The sequence below is a fragment of the Mesoplodon densirostris genome, chromosome 6 (assembly GCF_025265405.1).
Source record: "Mesoplodon densirostris isolate mMesDen1 chromosome 6, mMesDen1 primary haplotype, whole genome shotgun sequence".
NCBI lineage: Eukaryota > Metazoa > Chordata > Mammalia > Artiodactyla > Ziphiidae > Mesoplodon > Mesoplodon densirostris.
This window is the reverse complement of record NC_082666.1, coordinates 125,207,610-125,231,780: the sequence shown is the minus strand read 5'-3', so window position 1 is coordinate 125,231,780 and position 24,171 is coordinate 125,207,610. Positions and strand designations below refer to the sequence as shown.

Genomic DNA, 24,171 nt, shown 5'->3' with positions numbered 1-24,171 from the left:
TCCCGCGTCGCTGAAAGCCAGTTTGTTCTTGTGTTTATCAAGTCCCCTGCCCCTCGCCACAGTAACTTAACACAGCTGTCCCGTCTCAAGAGGCAGTCCTGTGTTGGTAAACAGTTTTTCTTGTGTGAAGTGTTTATTGTTGACAGAACTCGGTGATGCACAGAGTTTGGGAAACTTGTACTTCAAACAGTAACTAATACAGGGGACTTCAGGGCCTGGAGCTTGGAGCATCAGGAAGCTATAAAGGAAGGGTTAGAATCAGACCATAACAACCTGAAAAGAAGTTTCCATTCAGTTTGGTAATTTTACCGAAAGGTCCCATCTTTTGAGAAAGTCACGTTGTAGGTAAAAAATTTGGATCTTTGGCTAATATTAATAGCATTATCTTGTATTTTTAATTTGTTCAGTCTCCCATGCTGTGTTTCTTCCTTCCTGGGTAGGCTAACATCTCTTCATGTGCTTTTGATACGTATTCTAGCTCATTCAGACCAACAAGCTGAGGCACTACCCCAGCATCCACGGAGACTTCAGCAACGACTTCAGACAGCCGTGTGTGGTTTTCACTGGACACCCTTCCCTCCGATTTGGGGACGTGGTCCATTTCATGGAGCTCTGGGGAAAATCTAGTCTCAACACTGTCATATTCACAGGTAAATAAACCAACAAAACAAAACCCTGTGACCATCCCTGCATACCTGGTAGGATGTACCTACCAGGTAGAGACGCTGGGAAGAATTTGACAGTAAGGTATAAATAGGATCCCTATTCTGTTGTAAATACCACAGGATAAAGCAGCTGGAAGGGAAAGGGTAAGAACAAAGCAAAATGTCCTGTTAGATCACTGTGCACTGGACAGAGCTTTTATATCTGTTTTTGTAGATTTTCCCCGAGACAGATTTCTGGTCTAGAACTACTTTTGATAGGATTTTGTAAGCTGTTCAAGAACTGCAGGAATTCTAATAATCAGTCTTGCTTTACCCTTTAGGACTTACTTACGGAGATGGATCTTTCTCCTTTGGTTATAGTTTACTCTGGCTTGGCGTTTTTCTTGTGGAGACCAACCCCTCAGAATAAAACTAATCCTTAAATGAGGGCAAGTTAGGGGTTTTACTTAATCACTATCTTATTTTATCAATTCACGGTCTTCAGACAGCCTTGGGATTTGAACAATCTCAGGGCAATGAAGTAAACAAACCTTGATCTGAAATCTGGTCCGAGCTCCCGTAACCTCAGCCGGGTCACTCAGCGCTCTGAGCCTCACTTTCCTCTGTACAATGGGCTTGTTGGTGGCTCATCCTCAGGCAGCTCTGTGCGTTTAGTGAAATGTTACAAGAAAGCACTCCTTATGGTGCCTGGCACAGAAGCCTGTTGAGAAAGTACCAGTTGCCTTCTTAGAGTTCTCTAATTACCTTTAAGACATGAGCCATGGGCTGCCCTGGTGGCGCAGTGGTTGAGAGTCCGCCTGCCGATGCAGGGGACGCGGGTTCATGCCCCGGTCCTGGAAGATCCCACATGCCGCGGAGCGGCTGGGCCCGTGAGCCATGGCCGCTGAGCCTGCGCGTCCGGAGCCTGTGCTCCGCAACGGGAGAGGCCACAACAGTGAGAGGCCCGCGTACCGCAAAAAAAAACAAAAGACGTGAGCCATGGAGGAGACTCTAGTTATGCCCAAAGCTTTGGGGTCAGGGACGCTTGGGCCCTTCCCTTTGCTCAGCCTGCTGTGAGGACCAACCAGGGGCCACCAGGAACGCACCAGTAATGGAACAAAGTTGGGGTACTGACTCCTTGCAGTGAGGGGGTACTGCCATAGGGAGGCAGGAGGCATCGCCAGGCACGTTCAGAAGAACTTACGGAGCTTTGGCTCAGGTGACTTTGGAGGTGGGTTCATTGTTCTGGCTTGGGTGCCATCAGGAAGCAGTAGTTCTCTGGTTGGGTATCTTAGTGATTCTTGTCTAGAAGGTGAGAAGAATGGAGCCAGGAGAGGGCAGTGTTTGCTTGTTCGGTGGTTCGGACGTGCTGTGGTCTTATGTTCAGGCATGGTTAGGGAGGGTCTTGGTTTTGTCTTGATCCATCGTGGTCACTGCGTGGCCTTTTCTCATGTCAGCGTCAGGTGAGGTGGTTTACGTCCAGTAGGTGGGTGCCACCGTGGCCTGGCCGTGAGTGCCGGGGGCGCTCAGAAGAGCAGCCGTCGGGTGCTGCTGTTCTCCCTTGCAGACCCCCTTTCAGCCACAGGCAGAGGAAGTCAGGCCCTAAGACGTTGATTCACGCTACCCAGAGCCTCACCACTGCCAGGTTCTGCTAAGCAGGAAGTCATCCAGAGAACGCTGTCTGTAGTAGGACTGAGGGGGTCTCTCCTGTTCTTTCTGAGGAGATGTTGGCTCTGATGCGACAGTGGGTCCGGTATTACAGAGACACAGAAGAGGCGTTGCTGTACTGCCAACGTCCCTCCAGCCAGCTAAGAAGAAAGCAAGGGCTATGTGATTGCCCATGGCATTCATTACCAGACATTCATCTGGGTAAGGCATATACATTTAAACTGGTGTGTTGCACTTCCAGAGCACAAGTTGTGTCGTTGACAATATCTGCGAGGTTTTGGGCCACCTTATCTGGTTGTATTATGACTGTGGGAGTTGTAGCTCACACAGTATCCATACAAAGAGAGGCGCTTATCCCCCAGGCAGCCGTGCTGGCCTCATTTGGGTGGTTTCTGGGTTCTTCCTGGGTAGACAGGATCCACTGCAGGGGAGGTCATTTTAAAAATTGGGAAGTTCTATGAGTTGCCCTGAGGTCACCGGGTAAGTTCCTGGGAGTGGTGTGTGGAAAGCTGGGGCCGTAGGAAGTGGCGTCCTCGCAGGGCATAGACTGTGTCAGGAATCTGCGTGTCGTTTTTCACACCAGGAGTGAGCCACTGCTTTTGGCCCGAGGTGGGCAGCTTCCTCCAGCGGAGCAAACAGTCCCCGCCAGGCCAGCCGTGGTGAGCGGCTCTGCAGAGAACAAACCAGCCAGCGTGGCAAGGGCGGTTCCCAGGCGCTGCACTGGCTCTGCTGATGGGGCATCGCAGCCTCAGCACAAGCATTTTGTTGACATGGGGACAGGATCCTTCTTTTTTTTCTTCTGGGTGCATCCTGTCAAGGAGGAGGCACGTGGTCTGTCTCCTCCCTGGGGGTGATCTTTGAGCGCTCCGTTCTAGTCGCCTGTGCCGGATTTCTCCACTGTGAAGTCACCGCTCTGTGTCAGTCAGTATCTTGTGGGGGACACTTCGAGCCTATGTACTTATCCTGGTCTTCCTCAGATGTTTATCTAATTTTTTTTAGCATATATTGATGATTCTGGTCCAAATAAATTATTACTGTGATGGTTGCCAAATGGTGAATTTTTTTTTCAATTTCATCGCTTCTTTTACATTTATTAGTTGGCATTTTGTTGTAAAGAAGAGCTTGCCTTTCTCCCCCATTTACTTATTTAGCCCCTCATTTGTCTCATCTCTCTCTCCATCTGTGTTGAAAACCGGGAGCTCATGTGTGTCCCTCCAATTCCACATCCATCCTGCTGCGTTCCGTTCAGCCTCCCCGTCTCCTTATTTGTAAACCACTCCTCTCTCCCGTGATGGGGAATCTGGCTCCTGTAACCTTCAGTGCCTTTCCTGTCATGCTGCCCGTCTGCTGGGCCTCGACCACGCCAGCTGCTTCCTCACTGGGCTGTTCCTCTGTTGCCTGCATTTAAAATTTTCTTTCTTGTGCTCCCCTTAGAACCTGACTTCTCATACCTGGAAGCACTAGCTCCCTACCAGCCCTTGGCCATGAAATGCATATACTGCCCCATTGATACGAGACTGAATTTCATCCAAGTGTCAAAGCTGCTCAAAGAAGTGCAGGTAATGGGGAAACTGTTCTGGCGGCTCCCGCGGTCCTGGCATCTCTGTGCGGATTGTGTCTGCGGTGTGAGGGCCAGGATGGCGAGCTGCACTGCTTGTCTTCCTCACCCGTTCTCGGTCAGCAGAGTGCTCAGCCCGGTACCCTCCAGACTCCAAACCAGTGGGCTTTACACCCTGAAAGAAGTTTCTCCTCTAAAGAAATCAAAAGTGGGAGGAAAAGAAAGTGTAAACAGTGTCTTATTTTTGATGAGGACCATTTGTGTCCAGTTAAAAGCAAATTGCCCCCTCCCACCACCAAAAAAAATCATTCTAGAAACATAGTCGTCAAGCTGAAAGACAGCTGAACTGAAACATATATTGGGCCCTTGTTGCACACGTGGGTTGGTACCAGTGTTATGCTTTTGTTAGCGGATTGTTTTGGTTTGGTGGTTGTCGCTTTTTTGTTTGTTTGTTTCATTTTTCATTTTCTGCCTTCGAGAAAGGGAAGGAGTCCGTTGGGGTAATGCATAGACAAGAGGAACACCGTTGGCCCAGAAGGAGAACGGGGAGGAAAAACTCACCGCCCTGGGCCACTTGTCACTCGGGTGGCCCGTGTTTGGGGCTTGGAGGGGTGGTGGCAGTTGGTGAGGCAGACAGCTCAGAACAGGCAAGAGGAAGGGTTCTGATGTCCCATCACCTCGGTGTGCCCGGGACCTTACGTGAGCGCCGGGGTGCCCTGGACCCTAGTCGCTGAGCGAGGTGTGGTTGGCTCCCTACATTTCTCGGCCTGAGCTGGGAGATCACTTTCCTCCTCTTCACAGAGCCCCTGACCTCAGGAGGAGAGGCGCTAACAGGAAACTCTAAGGAAGGCTAGCAGGAAACAGAGAAAGCTGGAGGCCTCCGGAGCGCAGGGGTAACAGCTGATGGTGACCCCGAGCTTGCTGGGCCTTTCTCTAGACATGGTTGGAGCAGTTAAGCCACTTGCGATTTCCATGAGCGATTTGATACACCCCTGTGTGCCTGTCCACTTGCTGGAAGAAACAGTTAAGAGCCTGTTGTTTTCACTCCTGAGTAATGTCACCCTCTGTCCCTGAACCATGGCGGACTCCCCAGCCCCTCGGTGGTGTGTGAATAAGCGAAACAGGAGGCCGCCTGGTCTCCATTGCAGGGGAGGAGAACCTGGGGAGAGTCCTCAGGCAGTGACTGTGGAGTCGACTGGCTTTGAGACAGTTCAGTTATAAGATGCTAACCAGGCAGGAAGGAGGGTGAAAGGCAGTCTGAAGAGGAGGAGAGGTGTCAGTCCTAAAGGACAAGTGCGGTTTGAAACGCAACCTGTCAGGTCTGTTGGAAGCCTTGTTCTTCCGGGAACTTGAGGCTCGGTCCAGACTCTTCAGTAAAGGCAGTGACAATGCCTTGACTCTCTGGGTGCCACGTTCGGTTGGCAGTTGGGTGGTATTTGGCCAAAGTAAACATTGGCTTACTCATTGGTTTTCTCTCAAGATAATAAAAAGAGACATTTGTTAAAAAATAAAAAAAAAAAATTCTATCTGATTCAGTGTGTCCTGCACAGCTGAGGATAAGGCCTGACCATTGCCCACTGCCTAGTACCAGTAGACCTGCAGATCCAGACCAGAAATCCAAACTAGCACAAAAAGTCACAGTCCTTGCTAATCAGCCAGTAGTGGTACCAAGTCGATGACGGTAAGTGACGAGAAGACTGCCCTCAAGGGGCTCAGAGGTCATTTGAGGGTAGACCCACGGCTGTCACCATCAAAGTGACTTAAATATAATGAAAAAATAAATGCAAACCAAGACAGTAAATCCCTTGCTCATCAACATGGCCGGCAGATCAGGGCTTTTCCCGGAAATTTTTGTTCTTCTTTCCCCCCGCTTCGCTCACTGGTTACTTGGGTTTGACAGGATGAGAATTTGAAACGGCCAAGTGGTGAGCCTTGAGCACCGCAAAGGGAGGCTTAGCTCAGGACGCGGCCCCTCCTGCCTCACAGCCTCCTCTTGTCTCCTCCTCCTCTGGCCCCACCCTGCCCCCATCCCGCTGGTTCCTCAGCCCCTCCACGTGGTCTGTCCTGAGCAGTACACCCAGCCGCCCCCGGCGCAGTCCCACCGGATGGACCTGATGATTGACTGCCAGCCACCCGCCATGTCCTATCGGCGCGCCGAGGTCCTCGCCCTGCCCTTCAAGCGTCGCTATGAGAAGATAGAAATCATGCCGGAGGTGAGCTGTGCTGCTTCCCAGGGTCACAGCTGGGTTTTCCACTTGAGTCTGCGGAAGACCGTCCCAGCAGTGGCTTTCTTTGGGGTTTGTATCACACGTGGACGAACCAAAGCACATCGACCCTTAAGCAAGTAACTGGGAAGAGAGGTGGGATTTTCAGAACCTCCTCATTTTTCCAGTAATGGAGTAACAGCGGTCAACATCAGGCCTGCTGGAGCACTGCTTATATTAAAGCTTAATGTGTGTGGGAGGCCAGGGCACGGGCCATAGCGTGGAGAACAGGTAAGCCCGTGTCAGCTCTGTCCCCAACCGCCTGAGGGTGTGGGTTTCCTCGTCCCTCCTGGACCCCATTTATGAGTGAGGGCCAGGTGTCACCGAGTTCAGAGATAGGTGGAGGAGATGAGAGTAACCAAAAAGTAAGGAATGTAAACTTTGCTTACTATTTGCATGCATTTTAGTATAACTTAAAGATTTTATTCTACTGAAGTCTAATATTTTTTAGTTCTATGATACCTGAGCTTGTTTTAACAGGGAGAAAAGGTAAAAAGCATGTCGTGCGTGTGGGACAGCTGAGGTGGGTTGCGCCAAGTGACAGGTGCGGGGAGGGGCAGTGGGAAGCGCGTGGCCCAGCTGCCGCATGACGGTGTGCCGAGCTCTGAGGACGCTGCGTTTGGTTCCCTGTTGCCCCAGGAGACGCTTGAACGTGTTTTTAGCAAACAGGAAAAGGAAGTAGGACAACTTAAAAGCAGTGTCCCCCGATTCTCTCTGGAGCTCAGAAGAGTAGCCAGATCTTGGACTTTGAAGGCTGAGCCCCTGAATGTTGCCCATTTCCAAGACCCTAACAAAGGCTGGTGGTGGAACAAGGCCAGGTGCCATCAATGGGGACCCAGTGTCCAGTACATTCAGTCCTTTCCACAGTTAACCTGAGTTGTTCTTTTTTAAATTAAGAACAATGGACAGGGGCTTCCCTGGTGGCACAGTGGTTGAGAATCTGCCTGCCAATGCAGGGGACATGGGTTTGAGCCCTGGTCCAGGAAGATCCCACATGCCACAGAGCAGCTAAGCCCATGGACCACAACTACTGAAGCCCACACACCTAGAGCCCATGCTCTACAAGAGAAGCCACCACAATGAGAAGCCCGCGCACCGCAACAAAGAGTAGCCCCCACTCGCTGCAACTAGAGAAAGCACACGCGCAGCAACGAAGACCCAGTGCAGCCAAAAATAAATAAATAAATTTATTTTTTTTTAAATAGAGCAATAGACAAAGGAGATCCAAACAGATATCCGTAACTAATTTAGATTAAATTGATTCAGCAAGATAAAACTAGCAAGACTTGTTTGCTAGATAAAACTAGCAAGTGGTCGTGTTTTTCACTAAGACGCATAGAAGTAGGTGATCGTTCACATTTCCCATCCATTTTCATTTCACTCTTGGTTCCCGGGGAGGGAGCCGTCACAGCACGTGTCCCCTCAGCAAACAGCATGTGGCCGGATTGAGCGGGCAGAAGAGCTGCCTGGGAGCCCAGGCTGGAGAGATGAAGTGGGGAAAGTTATAAAGGTGACTTTTTTAAGGGGGCAGTTTATCGCTTATTGGTAAGCAGTAAACCGGTGGAGAGATATGTATGGTTGACTGCTTTGAGCGTCATTGGGATGTTTGTGGTCTGCTAGTTCTTTAAAAGGAAAATAGCCATTTTTCGCTGGAGCTTGTGAGAGCAGCGGCGCACACCCTGGTATCTCGGCTCAGCGGCTGACTTGCATTTCTCTCTGATGAGGTGGCCAGGGCTACCTGTGTCAGGAGTTTCCTCGCGACCTTAGTACACCTGACAGTGAGCACGGAACTGGCCTCTCTGCTCTCCCCTTTGAGGCCACGTCCTACTGAGACCCAAGAGAATGAAGAAGTTCTTTCAGCTCTGAATTCCGGGTTATCCTTTCTCCATATTTCATTGGCCCAGCCCTTTGGCTCCCCCGTTTAACTGTAATGTCAATAATATGTTTCTTGAGCTGTCACTGTGGGCCAGGATCTGTACTCAGCACTTTCCATGGACTCTCACCCATCTTATGAGATAGGTACACTTACTCAATTAGACCTGGTCTTTTCCATCCCTGAGGAAACCTAGGTGATCACCAGTGTGTGCCCTTTGTGCCCCAAAGGTCATTCCTAACATATGTCACAGATTTTGTCCTGTAAGTGAGAAGAGAGCCCCCAGTTGATCTGTGCCGCTGCGGCGATGGGGCACCCAGCCCACGGCCTTCCTGTGGGGATCGCAGTGCGGGGCTCTGTGTAATCCGTCACCAGCCACAGCAGCAGCCCTGGGGACTCGTCAGAAGTGCAGGTTCTCCAGCCCCACCTCAGACCTGCTGAATCGACACTCCAGGGTGAGGCCCAGCAGTCTGGTTTTCAGCCAGCCCTCCCCGTGAGCCGATGCTTGCTAAAATTTGAGGACCGCTGGTATAAGAGACCTATTTCATATATGCCAGTTTTCAATACAAAAGGCAAAAAGAAGGGAGAATGTTGAGTTTTTAAAGACAAAAACAAAATTCCTAGCCATCTACAAAGAAACAGTCTTACTAATAAGCTTCTGGCATTTCCCATGCCCAAGTTTATCCTCACCATGATTAAACAGTCCACGTTAAGCTTGTCTGTTCCCATTTTAAATTTCCAAAATAAAAGCTACATCTACCTCTTTTATGCCTTCTGACACTGAGCCAGAGAAGGAAGGGATTGGCTTTGGGGAGTGCACAGCATGCCGTTCTGTCTTTCGTGAAGCTCCTCCCTCAAGTCCAGTGGGAGTAGACCGGCAGCCTTGACCCTGAGACCTGCCCCATGCCCACCTGTGTGTCACTGCTGGTCTCTGGGGGATCACCTCCGTCTTCCTGCAGGTCGGCCAGGGCTCTTTTTGACCAGCTGTCCTCCTGAAGCCTCCTGCTAGAACATTGAAATAATCGCTCTTTGCTTTAGACTTCCAGTTGCCTAACCCATCAGGTTAATATTGCCTGTGTTGGAATTTTTTGTTTCGTTTTAGTAGTTTGGCATTGATGATGGATTTTTTTTTCTTTTTTTTTTTTTTTTGATTGGGAGGGAGAGATGAAAGCAAGTTCCCCTCCAAAAAGGGGCCAAGTTTTTGTTTTGTGGTTTGTAGCAAAGAAGTGGCACTAACCATCCCCACGTCTAGTTATTTTGGTTGTTTAATGTGTTTTTATGATTGTGCTTTTCATTTTCTCTGCATTTTGCTCATCTCAAAGTGAAAGGCTCTGACCCAGTATCTTTGTGTTATTTTTGTGGTATTTACCTTCTGGCCAAGGTCTTCCTTACAGTGGCTGGGCTTGAAGGCTTAGGGTTAGATTACAGTACTCTAAGCCAGCAGTCCTCAACCTTTTTGGTCTCAAGACTTCTTAAAAATTAGAACCCCAGAGAGCTTTTGTGTATGTGGGTTATATCTATTGATATTTGCTATAATAGAAGTTAAAACTAAGACATTTAAAAAATATTTAATTCTTAAATGAATATAATGAATTATTAAATAAAAATTAAACCCATTAGACGTTAACATAACTAAAGGGGTTTTTTTTAGTTTTCATTTATTTTTGGCTGCGTTGGGTCATCGTTGCTGTGCGCAGGCTTTCTCTATAGTGGCGGAGAGGGGGGCTACTCTTCATTGCGCTGCACGGGCTTCTCATTGCGTGGGCTTCTCTTTGTTGTGAAGCACGGGCTCTAGATGCGTGGGCTTCAGTAGTTGCAGCACACGGGCTCAGTAGTTGTGGCTCACGGGCTTAGTTGCTCTACGGCATGTGGGATCTTCCCAGATGAGGGACCAAACCCGTGTCCCCTGCGTTGGCAGGCGGATTCTTAACTACTGAGCTGCCAGGGAAGCCCCTAAAAGGTCTTTTTTGGAAAATGTTTCAAAAAAAAAAAGATAAAGAGCAGAAGGGCACTGTTTTACGTTCGCAAATCTCTTTAACGTCTGCCTGTTGAAGACGGCTGGGTTCTCCGGTCGCCTTTTGCTTTCAGTCTGTTGTGATACACATGTCATGTAGCCTCTAGAAAATTTTAGTGAATCTTGTGAGAGAATGAGAGTGAAGAGGCAAAACATCTTATTATTAATGACAATCATATTGACCTCGACGCTGCAAAAGAGCCTCAGGAGCCACAGGGGTCTCTGCCACCGCACCTGAGAACCAGCGCTCTGGATGGTCTTCTTTTGTTTTTAAGGCCCCTCAGGCTTCTCAAGCTTTTATGTTTATGACTGTCGTAAGATTCATTTTTCAATAAAAATAAGCTTGTTCATTCTAGAAAACTTGGAAAATAAGGGGGAAAAAAGGATAAAGACAAAAAAAATCAGTCCTAATCCCAATACCAGACATAATTACTGTCCAATTTTTTTGTATTTGCTTTGTGCGTTCACTCTGTGTGTGTGTGTGTGTGTGTGTTTGAATCATACCTCGTAGAATATCTTTGTAAAGTAACAGTATATTGTGAAAAGCATCTTAGGTATATAATGGTCTATCATAAATGCATCGTAATTTAACTGTTCCTTTACTGGTGGACATTTATTATTTCTGCTTTTTCAAACTATAAATAATACTTTCAGAAACATTCTTTTACATAAATCTTTGTATGTGGACTGTAGATATAGAACTAGAAGTATCATCTGGTTTTGCCTGGGAAGTGCCTGTGGGACATGAGGGGTTAACAGCTGCTGCTGTTCTTTAGGTTTTGCTCCCACTAATGGATGCTTGTTTCTCCCCCAAGTGAACGTGTGTCCTCTGCAGCGTCCTGGTAAATCCTCCCTCTTTGTCCCTGTAGGTGCAAAGTGGGAGAGCTGACGTCAGTCCTGATGGGCGTGCGCTAATAGAAAAATTCTGTTTCTGGGGTGGCAGGTGGATGCGCCCTCCTTCCCAGAGGGGTCTGGCTGAGTCGTCTTGTGGGCTCTAGGCAGACTCCCCTTGTAGCAGAGCTGCCACTTCACAGAGTCTTCTTGGAGATGGAATTTATTCCTGGGGCTGCCCGGGGAGAGTCTCTCACCTGCTTGGTTCCCACAGTGCTATCTGCAAACCTCCCAAGTCAGTTCTTTGGCTTTAAAGTTCCGCCAGACAACCGGACCTTTGATCCTTTGATGGGAACAATACAGTGTAGGAAGGAAAAGAATATTTATGGATGGGCATGGTCAGGAGCTCAGAGCGCACACACGCATCTTAGTGGGAACAATTCACACTGGTTTCATATGTTTTCTCTTTTTATCCCTTTTTTTTTAAATTGAAGTATAATTGACCTACTGCTGTGTTAGTTCCTGGTGCACAACATAGTGATTTAATATTTCTGTACATTACAAAATGATGACCACACTAAGTCTAGTTACTGTCTGTTACCATACGAATTTATTACAATATTACTGACTATATTTCCTGTAATGTATATTTCATCCCTGTGAATCAATCTCTCTTACCTATTTCACTCATCCCCTCACCCCTTCCCCTCTGGCAACCACCTGTTTGTTCTCTGTATCTATGAGTGTACTTCTTTTTTTTTTTTAATGTTCGTTCATTTGTTTTTTTAGATTCCACATATAAGTGAAATTATGGTATTTGTTATATTATTTCACTTAGCATAATACCCTCTAGGTCTATCCATGTTGTCACAAGTAGCAAGATTCCATTCTTTTTTTTATGGCTGGGTAATATCCCACTGCATACACACACACACACACACGTACATATACAGACCACATCTTCTTTATCCATTCATCTGTCAGTGGACACTTAGGTTGCTTCCATATCTTGGCTATTGTAAATAATGCTACAGTGAACATAGGGGTGCATATGTCTTTTCAAATTAGTGTTTTGTTTTCTTTGGGTAAATACCCAGACGTGGAATTGCTGGATCATATGGTAGTTCTATTTTTAATTTTTTGAGGAACCTCCACACTGTTTTCCATAGCAGCTACACTAATTTACAATCCCACCAATAGTGCACAAGTGTTCCCTTTTCTCTACATCTTTGCCAACACTTGTTATTTGTTGTGTTTTTGATAATAGCTGTTCTGACAGGTATGAGGTGATACCTCATTATGGTTTCAATTTCCGCTTGCCTGATGATTAGTGACATTGAGCATCTTTTCATGTGTCTGTTGGCCATCTGTATGTCTTCTTTGGGAAAATGTCTATTCAGGTCTTCTTCCAATTTTTCAGTCAGGTTGTTTGGGGTTTTTTTATGTTGAATTATATGAGTTCTTTGTATATTTTGGATATTAACCCTATCTGATATATTGTATACAAATATCTTCTCCCATGCAGTAGGCAGCCTTTTTGTATTGTTGCTAGTATCCTTCACTGTGCAAAAGCTTTTTGTTTGATGTTGTTCCATTTGTTTATTTTTGCTTTTGAATCCCTTGTCTGAGGAGACATCCAAAAAAAAAATTGATAAAAGACTGCCGTCAAAGAGCATATTGCCGGGCTTCCCTGGTAGCAGTGGTTGAGAGTCCGCCTGCCGATGCAGGGGACATGGGTTCGTGCCCCGGTCCGGAGGGTCCCACATGCCACGGAGCGGCTAGGCCCGTGAGCCATGGCCGCTGAGCCTGCGCATCTGGAGCCTGTGCTCCACAACGGGAGAGGCCACAACAGTGAGAGGCCCACGTACCGAAAAAAAAAAAAAAAAGCATATTGCCTATGTTTTCTTCTAGGAGTTTTGTGGTTTAAAGTCTTAGAATTAAGTCTTTAATCTATTTTGAGTTTATTTTTTATATGGTATGAGACATGAGACTTTTGCATGTGGTTGTTCAGTTTTCCCAATACCATTTATTGAAGAGGCTGTCTTTTCCCCATTGTATATTCTTGCCTCCTTTATCATAGATTAAATGACCATATAAGCATGTGTTTATTTCTGGGCTCTCTATTCTGTTCCATTAACCTGTATGTCTGTTTTTGTGCCAATGCCATTTTGTTTTAATTACTGTAGCTTTGTAGTATAGTTGAAACTCAGGGAGTGTGATACCTCGGGCTTTGTACTTCTTTCTCAAGATTGTTTTGGCTATTTGGTGTTTTTTGTGTTTCCATATAAATTTTAGAATTATTTGTTCTAGTTCTGTAAAAAATGCCATTGTTATTTTTATAGAGTTTGCATTGAATCTATAGATTGCCTTGGGAAGTATGGTTATTTTAACAATATTCTTCCAATCCATGAGCACAGTATTTCTTTCCATCTGTTTCTGTTGTCATCAATTTCTTTCATCAGTGTCTTAGAATTTTCCAAGTATGGATCTCTTACGTCCTTGGTTAGATTTATTCCATGGTGTTTTATTCTTTTTGATGCAGTTGGAAATGGGATTGTTTTCCTAATTCCTCTTTCAGATAGTTTGTTGATAGTGTATGGAAAGGCAGCAGATTTCTGTATAGTGATTTTGTATCCTGCAACCTTACTGAATTCATTTATTAGTTCTAATAGTTTGGTTGTGTCTTTAAGATTTTCTATATATAGTACCATGTCATCTGCCAACAGTGACAGTTTTACTTCTTCCTTTCCAATTTGGATTTCTTTTATTTCTTTTTCTTTTCTGATTGCTGTGGCTAGGACTTCCAGTACCATGTTGAATAACAGTGTCGAGAGTGAGCATCCTTGTATTGTTCCTTATCCTAAAGGAAATGCTTTTAGCTTTTCACCATTGAGTATGATGTTAGCTGTGTGCTTGTCATATATGGCACATATATGTGCCCTATATTTAGTATGTTCCCTCTATACCCACTTTCTTAAGAGTTTTTATCATGATTGGATGTTGAATTTGGTCCAAAGCTTTTTCTGAGTCTATTAAGATGATCATGTGATTTTTATTCTTCTGCTTGTTAATGTGGTGTATCATGTTGACTGTTTCATGAATATTGAACCATTCTTGCATCCCTGGGCTAAATCCCACTTAATCGTGGTATATGATCCTTTTAATGTATTGTTGAATTTGGTTTGCTAATATTTTGTTGAGACTTTTTTCATCTATGTTCATCAGTGATATTGGCCTGAGATTTTCTTTTTTGTGTGCTGTCTTTGTCTGGTTTGGGTATCAGGGTGATGCTGGTCTTGTAGAATGAGTTTGGAGGCATTCCTTCCTCTTCAGTTTTTTGGAATGGTTTGAGAAGAATAAGTGTTAACTCTGATTTAAATTTTTGGTAGAATTCACCAGCGAAGCCAGCTGGTTCTGGATTTTTGTTTGTTATTTACTGTCATTACTGGTAATTGGTCTGTTCATATTTTCTATTTCTTCCTGATTTAATCTTAGGAGATTGTACATTTCTAGCAATTTATCCATTTTATTGGCCTGTAATTGTTCATAGTAATCTCTTATGATCCTTTGTGTTTGTGGTGTCAGTTTTAACTTCCCCTCTTTCATTTCTGGTTTTATTTGTTTGGTCCCCCTCTCTCTTTTCTTGATGATTCTGACTAAAGGTATATCAATTTTGTTTTTCTTTTCAAAGAAGTAGCTCTTAGTTTCATTGCTTTAGAATTTCTTCTGCTAACTTTGTGTTTTGTTTTTTCTTTTTCTAGTTCCTGTAGGGATAAGATTAGCTTGTTTGAGATTCTTCTTGTTTCCTGAGGTAGGCTTGTTTCACTGTAAGCTTCCCTCTTAGAACTGCCTTTGCTGCTTCCCATAGATTTTGAATCGTTGTGTTTACATTTTTGTCTCCAGGTATTTTTGAAATTCTTCTTTGGTTTCTTCATTGATGCACTGGTTGTTGAGCATATTGCTTAGCCTCCCTGTGTTTTGTGTTTTTTGAAGTTTTTTTCATGTAGTTGATTTCTAGTTTCATAGTGTGGTTGGAAAAGATGCTTGATATGATTTCAGTCTTCTTAAATCTACTGAGATTTGTTTAGTGGCCTAGCATGTGATCTATCATGGAGAATGTTCCATGTGCACTTGAAAAGAATGTATATTCTGCTGCTTTTGGCTGGAATGTTTTGTGTGTGTGTGTGCGCGCGCGCGCCATTTGGTCTAATATGTCATTTAAGGCCAATGTTTCCTTATTGATTTTACGTCTAGATGATCTATTCAATGATGTGAGTGGGGTGTTAAAAGTCTCTTAATATTATTGTATTGCTTTTGGTTTCTCCCTTTAAGTCCATTAATGTTTGCTTTATAGATCTTGGTGCTTTTGTGTTAGATGTATATACATTTATGTTACATCTTCTTGCTGGATTGACCTGTTTATCATTATGTAATGCCCTTCTTTTATTACAGTCTTTGTTTTAAAGTCTATTTTGTCTGAGTATAGCTTTTCATTTCATAGAATCTCTTTCCATCCCTTCACCTTCAGTCTGTGTCCTTATTTCTGAAATGAGTCTCTTGTAGGCCACATGTAGATGGGCCTTATTTTTTAATCCATTCAGTACTCTGTGTATTTTGAATGGCAAATTCAGCCCATTCACATTTAAAATCATTATTTTATAGGTATGTAGTACTTATTGCCATTTTCTTAATTATTTTCTGGTTGCTTTGGTAGTACTTTTGGAAAAGTTAGCTAATAGTCTTATGGGAGTTCCTTTGTATGTAACTAGTTGCTTTTCCCTTGCTGCTTTTAAGATTCTTCATCTTTAATTTCTGCCATTTCAATTACAATATGTCTTGGTGTGGGCCTCTTTGGGTTCATCTTATTTGGGACTCTCTGTGCCTGCATGTCTGTTTCGTTTCCCAGGTTAGGGAAGTTTTCAGTTATTATCTCTTCAGACAGTTCTCTGCCCCCTTCTCTATTCTCCTTTTAAGTTCCCTATTATGTGAATGTTAGTGCACTTGATATTGTCCCAGAAGTCTCTTAAACAAATTTTTCTCTTTTCTTTTTTCTGTTTAGATTGGGTGATTTCTACTACCCTGTCTTCTAGTGTGCTGATCTGTTCCTTTGTGTCAATTAATCTACTCTTGATTCCTTCCAGTGTATTTTTTGTTTCAGTTACTGTGTTCTTCAGCTCTGGGTCTTCTTTATATTTTCTAATGCTTTATTAAAAACTTCTAATGTCTCACTGTGTTCCATCCATTCTTCTCCCAAGTTTACTGAGCATCTTTATGATCATTACCTTGAACTTAGCAGGTCGATTGCCTGTCTCCCCTTTGCTCAGTTCTTCTGGGGTTTTATCTTATTCCTTTGTTTGTAACATATTCCTCAGTCTCCTCATTTTGCCTAATTCTGTTTTTATTTCTGTGTGTTAGGTAGGTTGGTTACACTTCCCAATCTTGGAGAATTGGACTTTTGTAGGAGACGTCCTACGGGGCCCAGCAGCACACACCCCTCTGGTCACCAGATATATGCTCTAGGGTCACCCCCTTTGAGGGCTGCATGGGCCCTTCCATTGTGGTAGAGCTGACTACCACAGGAACACTGGTAGGTGGGGCTGCCAGGTCACCTACCCGAGTGTGTGGGTCTTGACTCTACCGTGTCTCTGCCCCACTCCTCCTCATTGTGACTCCTTCATATCTTTAGTTGTGGAAGATTATTTTCTGCTAGTCTTCGATCCTTCTCATCTATGGTTGCTCTATCTACAGTTGTAATTGTGGAGTGCCCATGGAGGAGGTGAGCTCAGGGTCTTCCTACTCTGCCATCTTGGCAACCCCCCCACCCCCGTTTTTTGGTTCATGAAATAGTCCTCACATCCGTTTGCCACTCATTTCAAATATCCTCACCTGCTTCCTCTGCCCATTTGATACTGATCTTCATGTTTACATAAATGGCATCTTGCATATTTGATTTTTTATAAAGGAGGCTTGGATAGGTTGAGGTCTGCATGCGTTTAAGAGCAGTAGTCAACTAAACTCGAGTGTTAGGGCCTCTCTTAAGATCACACGTCACTGCTGGTGGCTGGGTCAGGGGACTCTGAAGCTGTAGAGGAGAACGGGTACACATCAGACTCTGGTGTTAGAGAAAGAGATGGCCCACAGGTAAAAGCTGTGTACTTCACCTCTGGGAGAGGTCAGATTCCCAGGAATTAGCTCACTCCGTCCAAATGCTGCTGTCCCTACCCTTCCTGCCCGTCACTAGTCCCTGGAGAGGTGACGAGGATGAAGGCAGAGGCTGGCATGGGAAGTCGGCACCTGGTGTATATTTTGAGTAAGGAGAATGTGTGTGTGTGTGTGTGTGTGATGTATTTTTGATTAAAAATGATTGTTTTAAGTTTTTTTACTTCTTCAAGTTATTTGGTCATTTTAGACTGCAGTGATGTAAATAAAAATTCAGAAGAAAACGAATAATGGTGATCACTAAAGGCTGTTTTGACATGTGTTGTCTGGTACCGTTCCACCAGACTGGCAAGGGGCACATGGTGCTGTGGGCCTGCTGGCCAGGGTGACCCTGACCCTGGGCATCACCATCCAATCCTGGGCTGTGCACGCAGTGGGGCCTCCTAGCCCCTGCCTCTGCACAGCACGGTGGCGGCACCCTTATCCCCCCAGTTTACAGGGAGCCTGATGGAAACCCCTCTGTTTGCTCCCAGCTTGCGGACTCACTGGTACCCATGGAGATCAAGCCTGGCATTTCCTTGGCAACCGTCTCGGCCGTGCTGCACACTAAAGATAACAAGCACGTTCTCCAGGTATTGTCGGGGAGGGTGAGGGCCCTGAGATAAAGCGGACCTGCGGGAAGAACCCCGTGCAGGTGGGGGCCCTCCCCCCAGCGCCTCGCGCCTCACTTCAGGGCAAGTGTGCGCCTTGGGGGCGGCCCTTTGGGCCCTTGTCTTCACCCGCCCCCAAGAAAAACCCCCTTCAGGGTTGGGCTGTGTCGCTCTTGTTCCTCTGCATCACGTGCCCATAGCGGCCACTTCAAGTGCGCTGGACCCCGGGCCAGGGCCTCACCGGGCGGTGTCTCATTTAATCCTCCCAAAGCTCTCTGCCATCACCGTCTTAGAGGCAGCCTCTCTGCCCCTCATTTCCTTGACAGGACGACTGGCCAGTCCGTCTGACCCACAGCCAGTGTCCGCGGGGCTCCTACCTCTTCACCGCCGGCACGGGTCATGAAGACCTCACGCAGACAGCACTGACTTCGGGCAGCTGGAAATTAAGAATAGATTCGGATAAAAGGAAGAGATCTTTGCCGAATAAGGCGTTGATTCTATGTGGATAGTTGGCTTTAGCTTGTGCGCATTACGTGGAAATCCAGCTGGAGCCCCAGCTGACGGTGACCCTGGACGCAGGCCCAGGGCCCTTCCAGGAAGCGGGTCCCGCAGGCCGGGTAGCTTCACTCGGGCTCCCGGGTGACTCCTTGACAAGATCCCTGTTTTCCTCCCGCCCAGCCCCCGCCCAGGCCTGCCCAGCCCACAGGCGGCAAGAAGAGAAAGCGGGCCAGCGACGACATTCCAGACTGCAAGGTTTTGAAGCCTCTACTGAGCGGCTCCATCCCCGTGGAGCAGTTCGTGCAGACGCTGGAGAAGGTGAGCGGGTGGGGTGCGCCGTCTGAGGCACCGCCGTCCGGCTCTGCCCACGGCGGCCCCGCTCCTGGGAGCGCGTGCTGCTGCTGTTCGCCGTCTCCACTGTCTACGCTGCTGGCCCTGCAGCATCTGCTTGCTCCTCGGTCACGGTGGGGACAGAACCAGGCGAGGCCCGCGGAGACTTAGAGGAGAGCGGGCCCCCCTTAGGCCCGGCACCAGGCTGCCCCCCAGCCCCACTTCTCGTGGGAACCAGACCCTGGAGGGGCCTTGCTTTCTTCGAGGACGTAGCTGTGACACGTGGGGCAGGGGGACAGCCAGGAGAAAGAAGGGTCCGCCCCCTCTAGAGCCCCACTTTCCTACGAGAAGATCCCTTGCTGTCAGAGCAGCATGGCCAGGTCAGAGGAGATACGAGTCTCGGGCAAGACTGGGGGGCACGGGGGGCACTGATGCCAGATCCGCAGGCACTCGGGCAGCAGAGCCAGCGATTCCCAGACCGGGTGGGAGGAGAGAGAAGCAGGCAGTCATTGTGGAGGACGGTGGTGCCTGCACTGGCCCAGCGGCCATCCCGCCCCTTGCCCCTGCTGGCTGCTCCCCGCAAGGCACAGGTTTCATGACTACAAGTAAAAAGAAAAAAGTTTATCCTGAAAAGATTTTGTAATTCTGGCTTTAGTCACAGGACTTCAGAGATCCCTGTTTTGGCATCAGAATTATAGAATCCTTGATAGAAAAGAGGAGGAACTGGCTAAAGGTAATATTCGTGTTGCTTCTTGCAAAAAGAACTGCAACTATAGTAGATCATTACAGGACATCATTTGTCCAAACTAAATAACTCAGTCGCTGAGTTCTTTCAAATCTTAAAAGCTTTCTCTTTATTGGGAATTGTTTTCTTCAGTAGTCGTTTAATTTTCCCTGAAGGGAGGGCTTTCCCCGAGTTGTGTGGCTCTCCTGACCCCTAGTGACACGGGGACACCCCGTGGGCCGTGATCATAACAGTACCAGCTTCCTCCCCACCGTGCTGCGCCCCCCAGCCCTGCTGACGGGACTCACGCTTGACTTGTTTCTTAAAATCTTGAAACCACTTGCTTTCCCCGAAAGACCTTGTTTGGCTCCTCTGCCTGGGTGCCGGGAGCTGACCCCAGGCCCCGACCCTAGCCACTCCCCCACCATTTGTGCCCACCTCCTCTGCAGGAGGAATATCCGTGGCCGCCCCAAACTGCATGCGAGATTTCCAGAGCCAAGTGTGGAGAATCTCCCTAGGTCACGTTCATTGCCTAGCCTGTGTCCTTTTCAGGCAAATTAGTCCTCTTTCCATTTCTTTTCTTCTTTCTCAACTTGACATCTGATGTGTAAGCAAATTCTGAGTTAGCATTGGAGGTAGCCCTGGAGAAGTATCTGATATGCTGCCTTATCTGTCTTCTCCCTTGGGAGGGATTTGCCACATCAAAAGGTCAGTGGTGGGGCTTCCCTGGTGATGCAGTGGTTGAGAGTCCGCCTGCCAATGCAGGGGACACAGGTTCGTGCCCTGGTCCGGGAAGATCCCACATGCCGCAGAGCGGCTGGGCCTGTGAGCCATGGCCACTGAGCCTGTGCGTCCGGAGCCCGTGCTCCGCAATGGGAGAGGCCCGCGTACCAGAAAAAAAAAAAAGGTCAGTGGTATCTTGCTGTGAAGAATGGCATTTTCCTGGGACAGGATGGAGCTTTTTTTACGAGGGACCACAGGCGTGGTATGGAGGCTGGTATGGAACAGCCTGGCATCCAAGGCTCCTGAACTCAGGTGCTTAGATGTGCTCCTCAGATAAAAGCTTAAGCAGGTTGCAGGAATTCTGCTGTGTTTTGCATGAGATTTTTGCATGTTTAGGGGCTTCAGTTTGAATTCTGTTGCTGTAGCTGGTCCTGTGATTAGTCTGTAGAATTGTACTGAGTGTCCAAAGTGCCAGTCTCTAGGATGGTCAGTTTAGCCAATTCTCGGAAGCATGATTTTAGAACTCTCAGTTGCTGAAATATCCTCCGGCTTTTCAGAGCACCCACCATCCTCCTGTCCCTTTTCTTTTGGAGCAGCATGGCTTCAGCGATATTAAGGTGGAAGACACAGCCAAGGGCCATATCGTCCTGCTACAGGAAGCTGAGACGCTCATCCAGATCGAGGAAGATTCGACCCATATCATTTGTGACAATGACGAGATGCTCAGGGTACGGCTGCGGGACCTTGTCCTCAAATTCCTACAGAAGTTCTGAGTGGAACACGAAAGCCATCTCCACTTCCCTGAGACCTTGCTGCAGTCCTTCACTGTGGCTGCCCAGCACCCAGTGGAGGAAGGCCATGCAGGCTGGCAGGTCTCTGTGGTGGTGGTCTCTGGCTTGAGCAACATTCTCAGGAGTTACGGCCAGAATCTCCCAGTCTGGCTTCTTAGCACTGTTTCCGGCAAGAGCTTTTCCTTTATTTAACCTTCAGCCTCGTCTTCTTCCCAGTCCTGCCTCTCTCGGGTAGCCAGGCAGGTGAGGCAACAAGCCGAGGAGAAGGCTGAGAGCTACAGCAGCTTTCCAGAAGGTTAATAGTGGAAGGAGAGGTAAAAAGATGAGGACTTGTGACCTGTTTTTCATGGTTTCACAGGCCTCGGGCAGGGGAACTAGTCTTTGAGTTTGTGTTATTGTCTACAGTGCTGTACCTGATAAGAAAGATGATCCCCCAAAATTAGCAAAATGAACCCATCTATCTGTATTTTACAATGTGAGCTCATTTTGTTAATAAAACTTATTTTTTATAGAAGTAGCTGTGTTCTGGTGAACCTACAATTTATACAGCCATTTAGTATCTGAAAGAATATGAAAATATACAGAACTGAACTTAGAAAACACCACAGCAAATTTTAGTTTGGTATGTTCATTAGTATATTTCTTAAATTGTACGAACGGGTGCTTAACTTCATCTGAGCTGTGTCAGTATGAGAAACAGAGCGTTGACGCTGACCTTGACCTTCTGGGGGAGGTCAAGCATCTCAGGCTGAACCAGCATCTCAGGCTCCACTCACAGTCTCCGGTCACCACTGCCTCTCCCACAGATGATCAGGATTCTCCGCATTCCACGGAGCAGTAAACTCAGACGCCTGTGTCTGAAATAATGGAATTGCTTAAAACAGGTATTTACCAGATTACATCAACTCTGACATAGCATCCGTTGTAACCCACGTGCCAATTCTGCAAGTATTAAAATGTGGGGAGTAGCATACAAGTCTTAGAACTGGCCAGCAGTGGAAGGAGACGCTTACCATCTTTTCGGACCAGTTGAAATTCAGTCGGAGGTCAGTCCAACCTGGCCAGCAGCAAGGCATCACAAAGGGCTTTAGTGACCCAAGAACTGTAACACTGTAGAACTACTTCCTCAGGTTTCATGGAGAGTTGGCTGTCAGTTCTGTCTCTGGAATGGACATGTCAGTGGGAAGCAGTTCTTCATTCGAGGAGGAAAACGGCAACTTCATTTTTGTCATCTCCAACTTCACCAGCCTTGGGCCCAGGAACGATTCAACCGTTCTCTGTTTCCCGATGTGCAGATCATTCCAACCGAGGGGCCTAGGGTGTGTCTACAGAATAAACTTCGGGAGAGGATTAACATTACAAGAGACGGACATGCCATGGTTATGAAAATTTAGTTTTGTTTTTAGTAAGAGAATTGTAAATATGCAGCCCATGTAGGCATACTTCCTAATAAAACTTGAGAGAAATCAGGTTTTTTACAGTTTTCTTAACATCTTGAAAAATGCAAAAGCAGTATGAAATAGGAAGAAAAATCAAAATGGTTATTTTACTTAAATGTTCCAACAATGTTACGTCCAGGAATGACTTGGATTTGTCCAAGTTGGATTTCTGTAAAGGGCTTGATTAATCCCAGGGGATCAATGAGAGGTGGTTACTAAAGAGGCAAATAGTCCATAAACTGGTGTGCAGGAAATAAGAAATGATGACGGTTTTAATTGTCATTACCACCTACTTCATGGCAGAAGCTAGAGACAGGAAGAAGCAAAGAATCATTTGTTAGAGCAGAGAAATCTAGAGCTGGCCCTCCCAAGTATTGGGAGAGAGCAGTTCTGAATAACTCCACCTAGAGGTCAGGTATTTGGATACCAAACCAGGTTGGTAAATAGAAGACCCAGAAGAAATGGTGGAACCTGCTGTCAGCACTAGAATTGTACCACCCATAGTGGCTTTGTAGCTTGGAAATGCAGCCCGCTGACTATTCACACCGATCTGGGGAAGAGACTGACATTTAGAAAAATTTCTACTCATAAGCCCAACAAACGCCTAATGATTAAATAGTAATTGAAAAACCATTAAAAATAGTGAGGAGGGACCTGATTTTCTTATTTCTTTTGATCTTTCTGCAAAGTAGTATATCTATTGCTATGTAGCAAATTAGCCCAAAATTTAGTGGCTTAAAATAGCAAACATTTATTATCTCACTGCTTCTGTGGGTCAGAAATCTGGTGTGGCTTAGCTGGGTGCTCCTGGTTCAGGGGCATCTCTCCACAGGGCCACAGTCAAGGTGCTGGATGAGGAAACTGAGGTGCAGCAATTAACCTTCCCCAGAACCCATCGCCGGTAAGTGGCTTCTGCCTTACCTTAACGTCGTGTGTGAGCACCAGGATCAGGAGCTGGGGAAGGGACTTGAGGCGTATCGTCCATTTCTTTTTAAGTAATGGTAACAACTATTTGTCGTCTTGACCCCTGGAGAGCTTGAAGCCTTTGGGCCTCACCGTTGTCCTAGAAAGGCAGAAGTTGGCTTTTCCAAACTATAGACATACCTTGGGGATATTGCTGGTTTGGTTCCAGACCACAACAATAAAGCACATTACCACAATAAAGCAAGTCACATGAATTTTTTCATTTCCCAGTGCATATAAAAATTATGTTTATACTGTAGTCTATTAAATGTGCAATAGCATTATTTAAAAAGTGTACAGACCTTAATTTTAAAATAATGCTGCTGGGAAAATGGCACTGATAGACTTACTTGACGCAGGGTTGCCACAGACCTTAGATTTGTATATATTAAAAAAAAAGACAATATCCCTATATGTACAATATGTACAATGGAATATTACTCAGCCATAAAAGAAGAACAAAATAATGCCATGTGCAGCAACGTGGATGCAATTAGAGATTATCATACTAAGTGAAGTAAGTCAGAAAGACAAATACCACATGATATCACATATGTGGAATCTAAAATATGACACAAATGAACCCATCTGCGAAACAGAAGCAAACTCAGAACAGACTGGTGTTTGCCAAGGGGGAGGGGTTTGGGGGAGGGATGGAGTGGGAGGTGGGGCTAGCAGATGTAAGCTTTTATATAGAGAATGGATAAACAAAGTTCTACTGTATAGCACAGAGAACTATATTCAGTATCCTATGATAAACCATAATGGAAAATATTTTTATAAAGAATGTATATGTACGTACATATACATATGTATATGTACGTACATATACATATGTATGTATGAATCACTTTGCTGTATAGCAGAAATTAACATTGTAAATCAGCTACACTTCAATTTTTTAAAATTAATTTTTAAAAAGTGGTTAAAATGGTCATTTTAAGTTCTGTGTATTTTACAAGAATTTTTTTTTAAATTTTCAATTCCAGCAGGACAGAAAATCTCTTTTTTTTTAGAAAAAAAGATTGACAAACTAATTCTA

General features: G+C 46.0%; 1 protein-coding gene across 2 annotated transcripts in view; it reads left to right on the top strand.

Moving 5' to 3' along the window:
- INTS9 (integrator complex subunit 9) overlaps window positions 1-22,196 on the top strand; it is a 112,199-nt gene extending 90,003 nt beyond the window's left edge. Inside the window, exons 12-18 of one of the 2 annotated variants that reach the window (XM_060102623.1) lie at window positions 479-650; window positions 3,747-3,871; window positions 5,916-6,083; window positions 17,545-17,643; window positions 18,340-18,477; window positions 20,533-20,664; window positions 21,534-22,196. In XM_060102623.1, the coding sequence (XP_059958606.1) occupies window positions 479-650; window positions 3,747-3,871; window positions 5,916-6,083; window positions 17,545-17,643; window positions 18,340-18,477; window positions 20,533-20,664; window positions 21,534-21,593 (894 nt within the window). In that variant the 3' untranslated portion in view covers window positions 21,594-22,196. Of the gene's footprint in view, window positions 1-478; window positions 651-3,746; window positions 3,872-5,915; window positions 6,084-17,544; window positions 17,644-18,339; window positions 18,478-20,532 lie in introns of both variants that reach the window. The other variant, XM_060102622.1, reaches the window with a different exon arrangement.
- The last annotated feature ends 1,975 nt before the right edge of the window (window positions 22,197-24,171 follow it).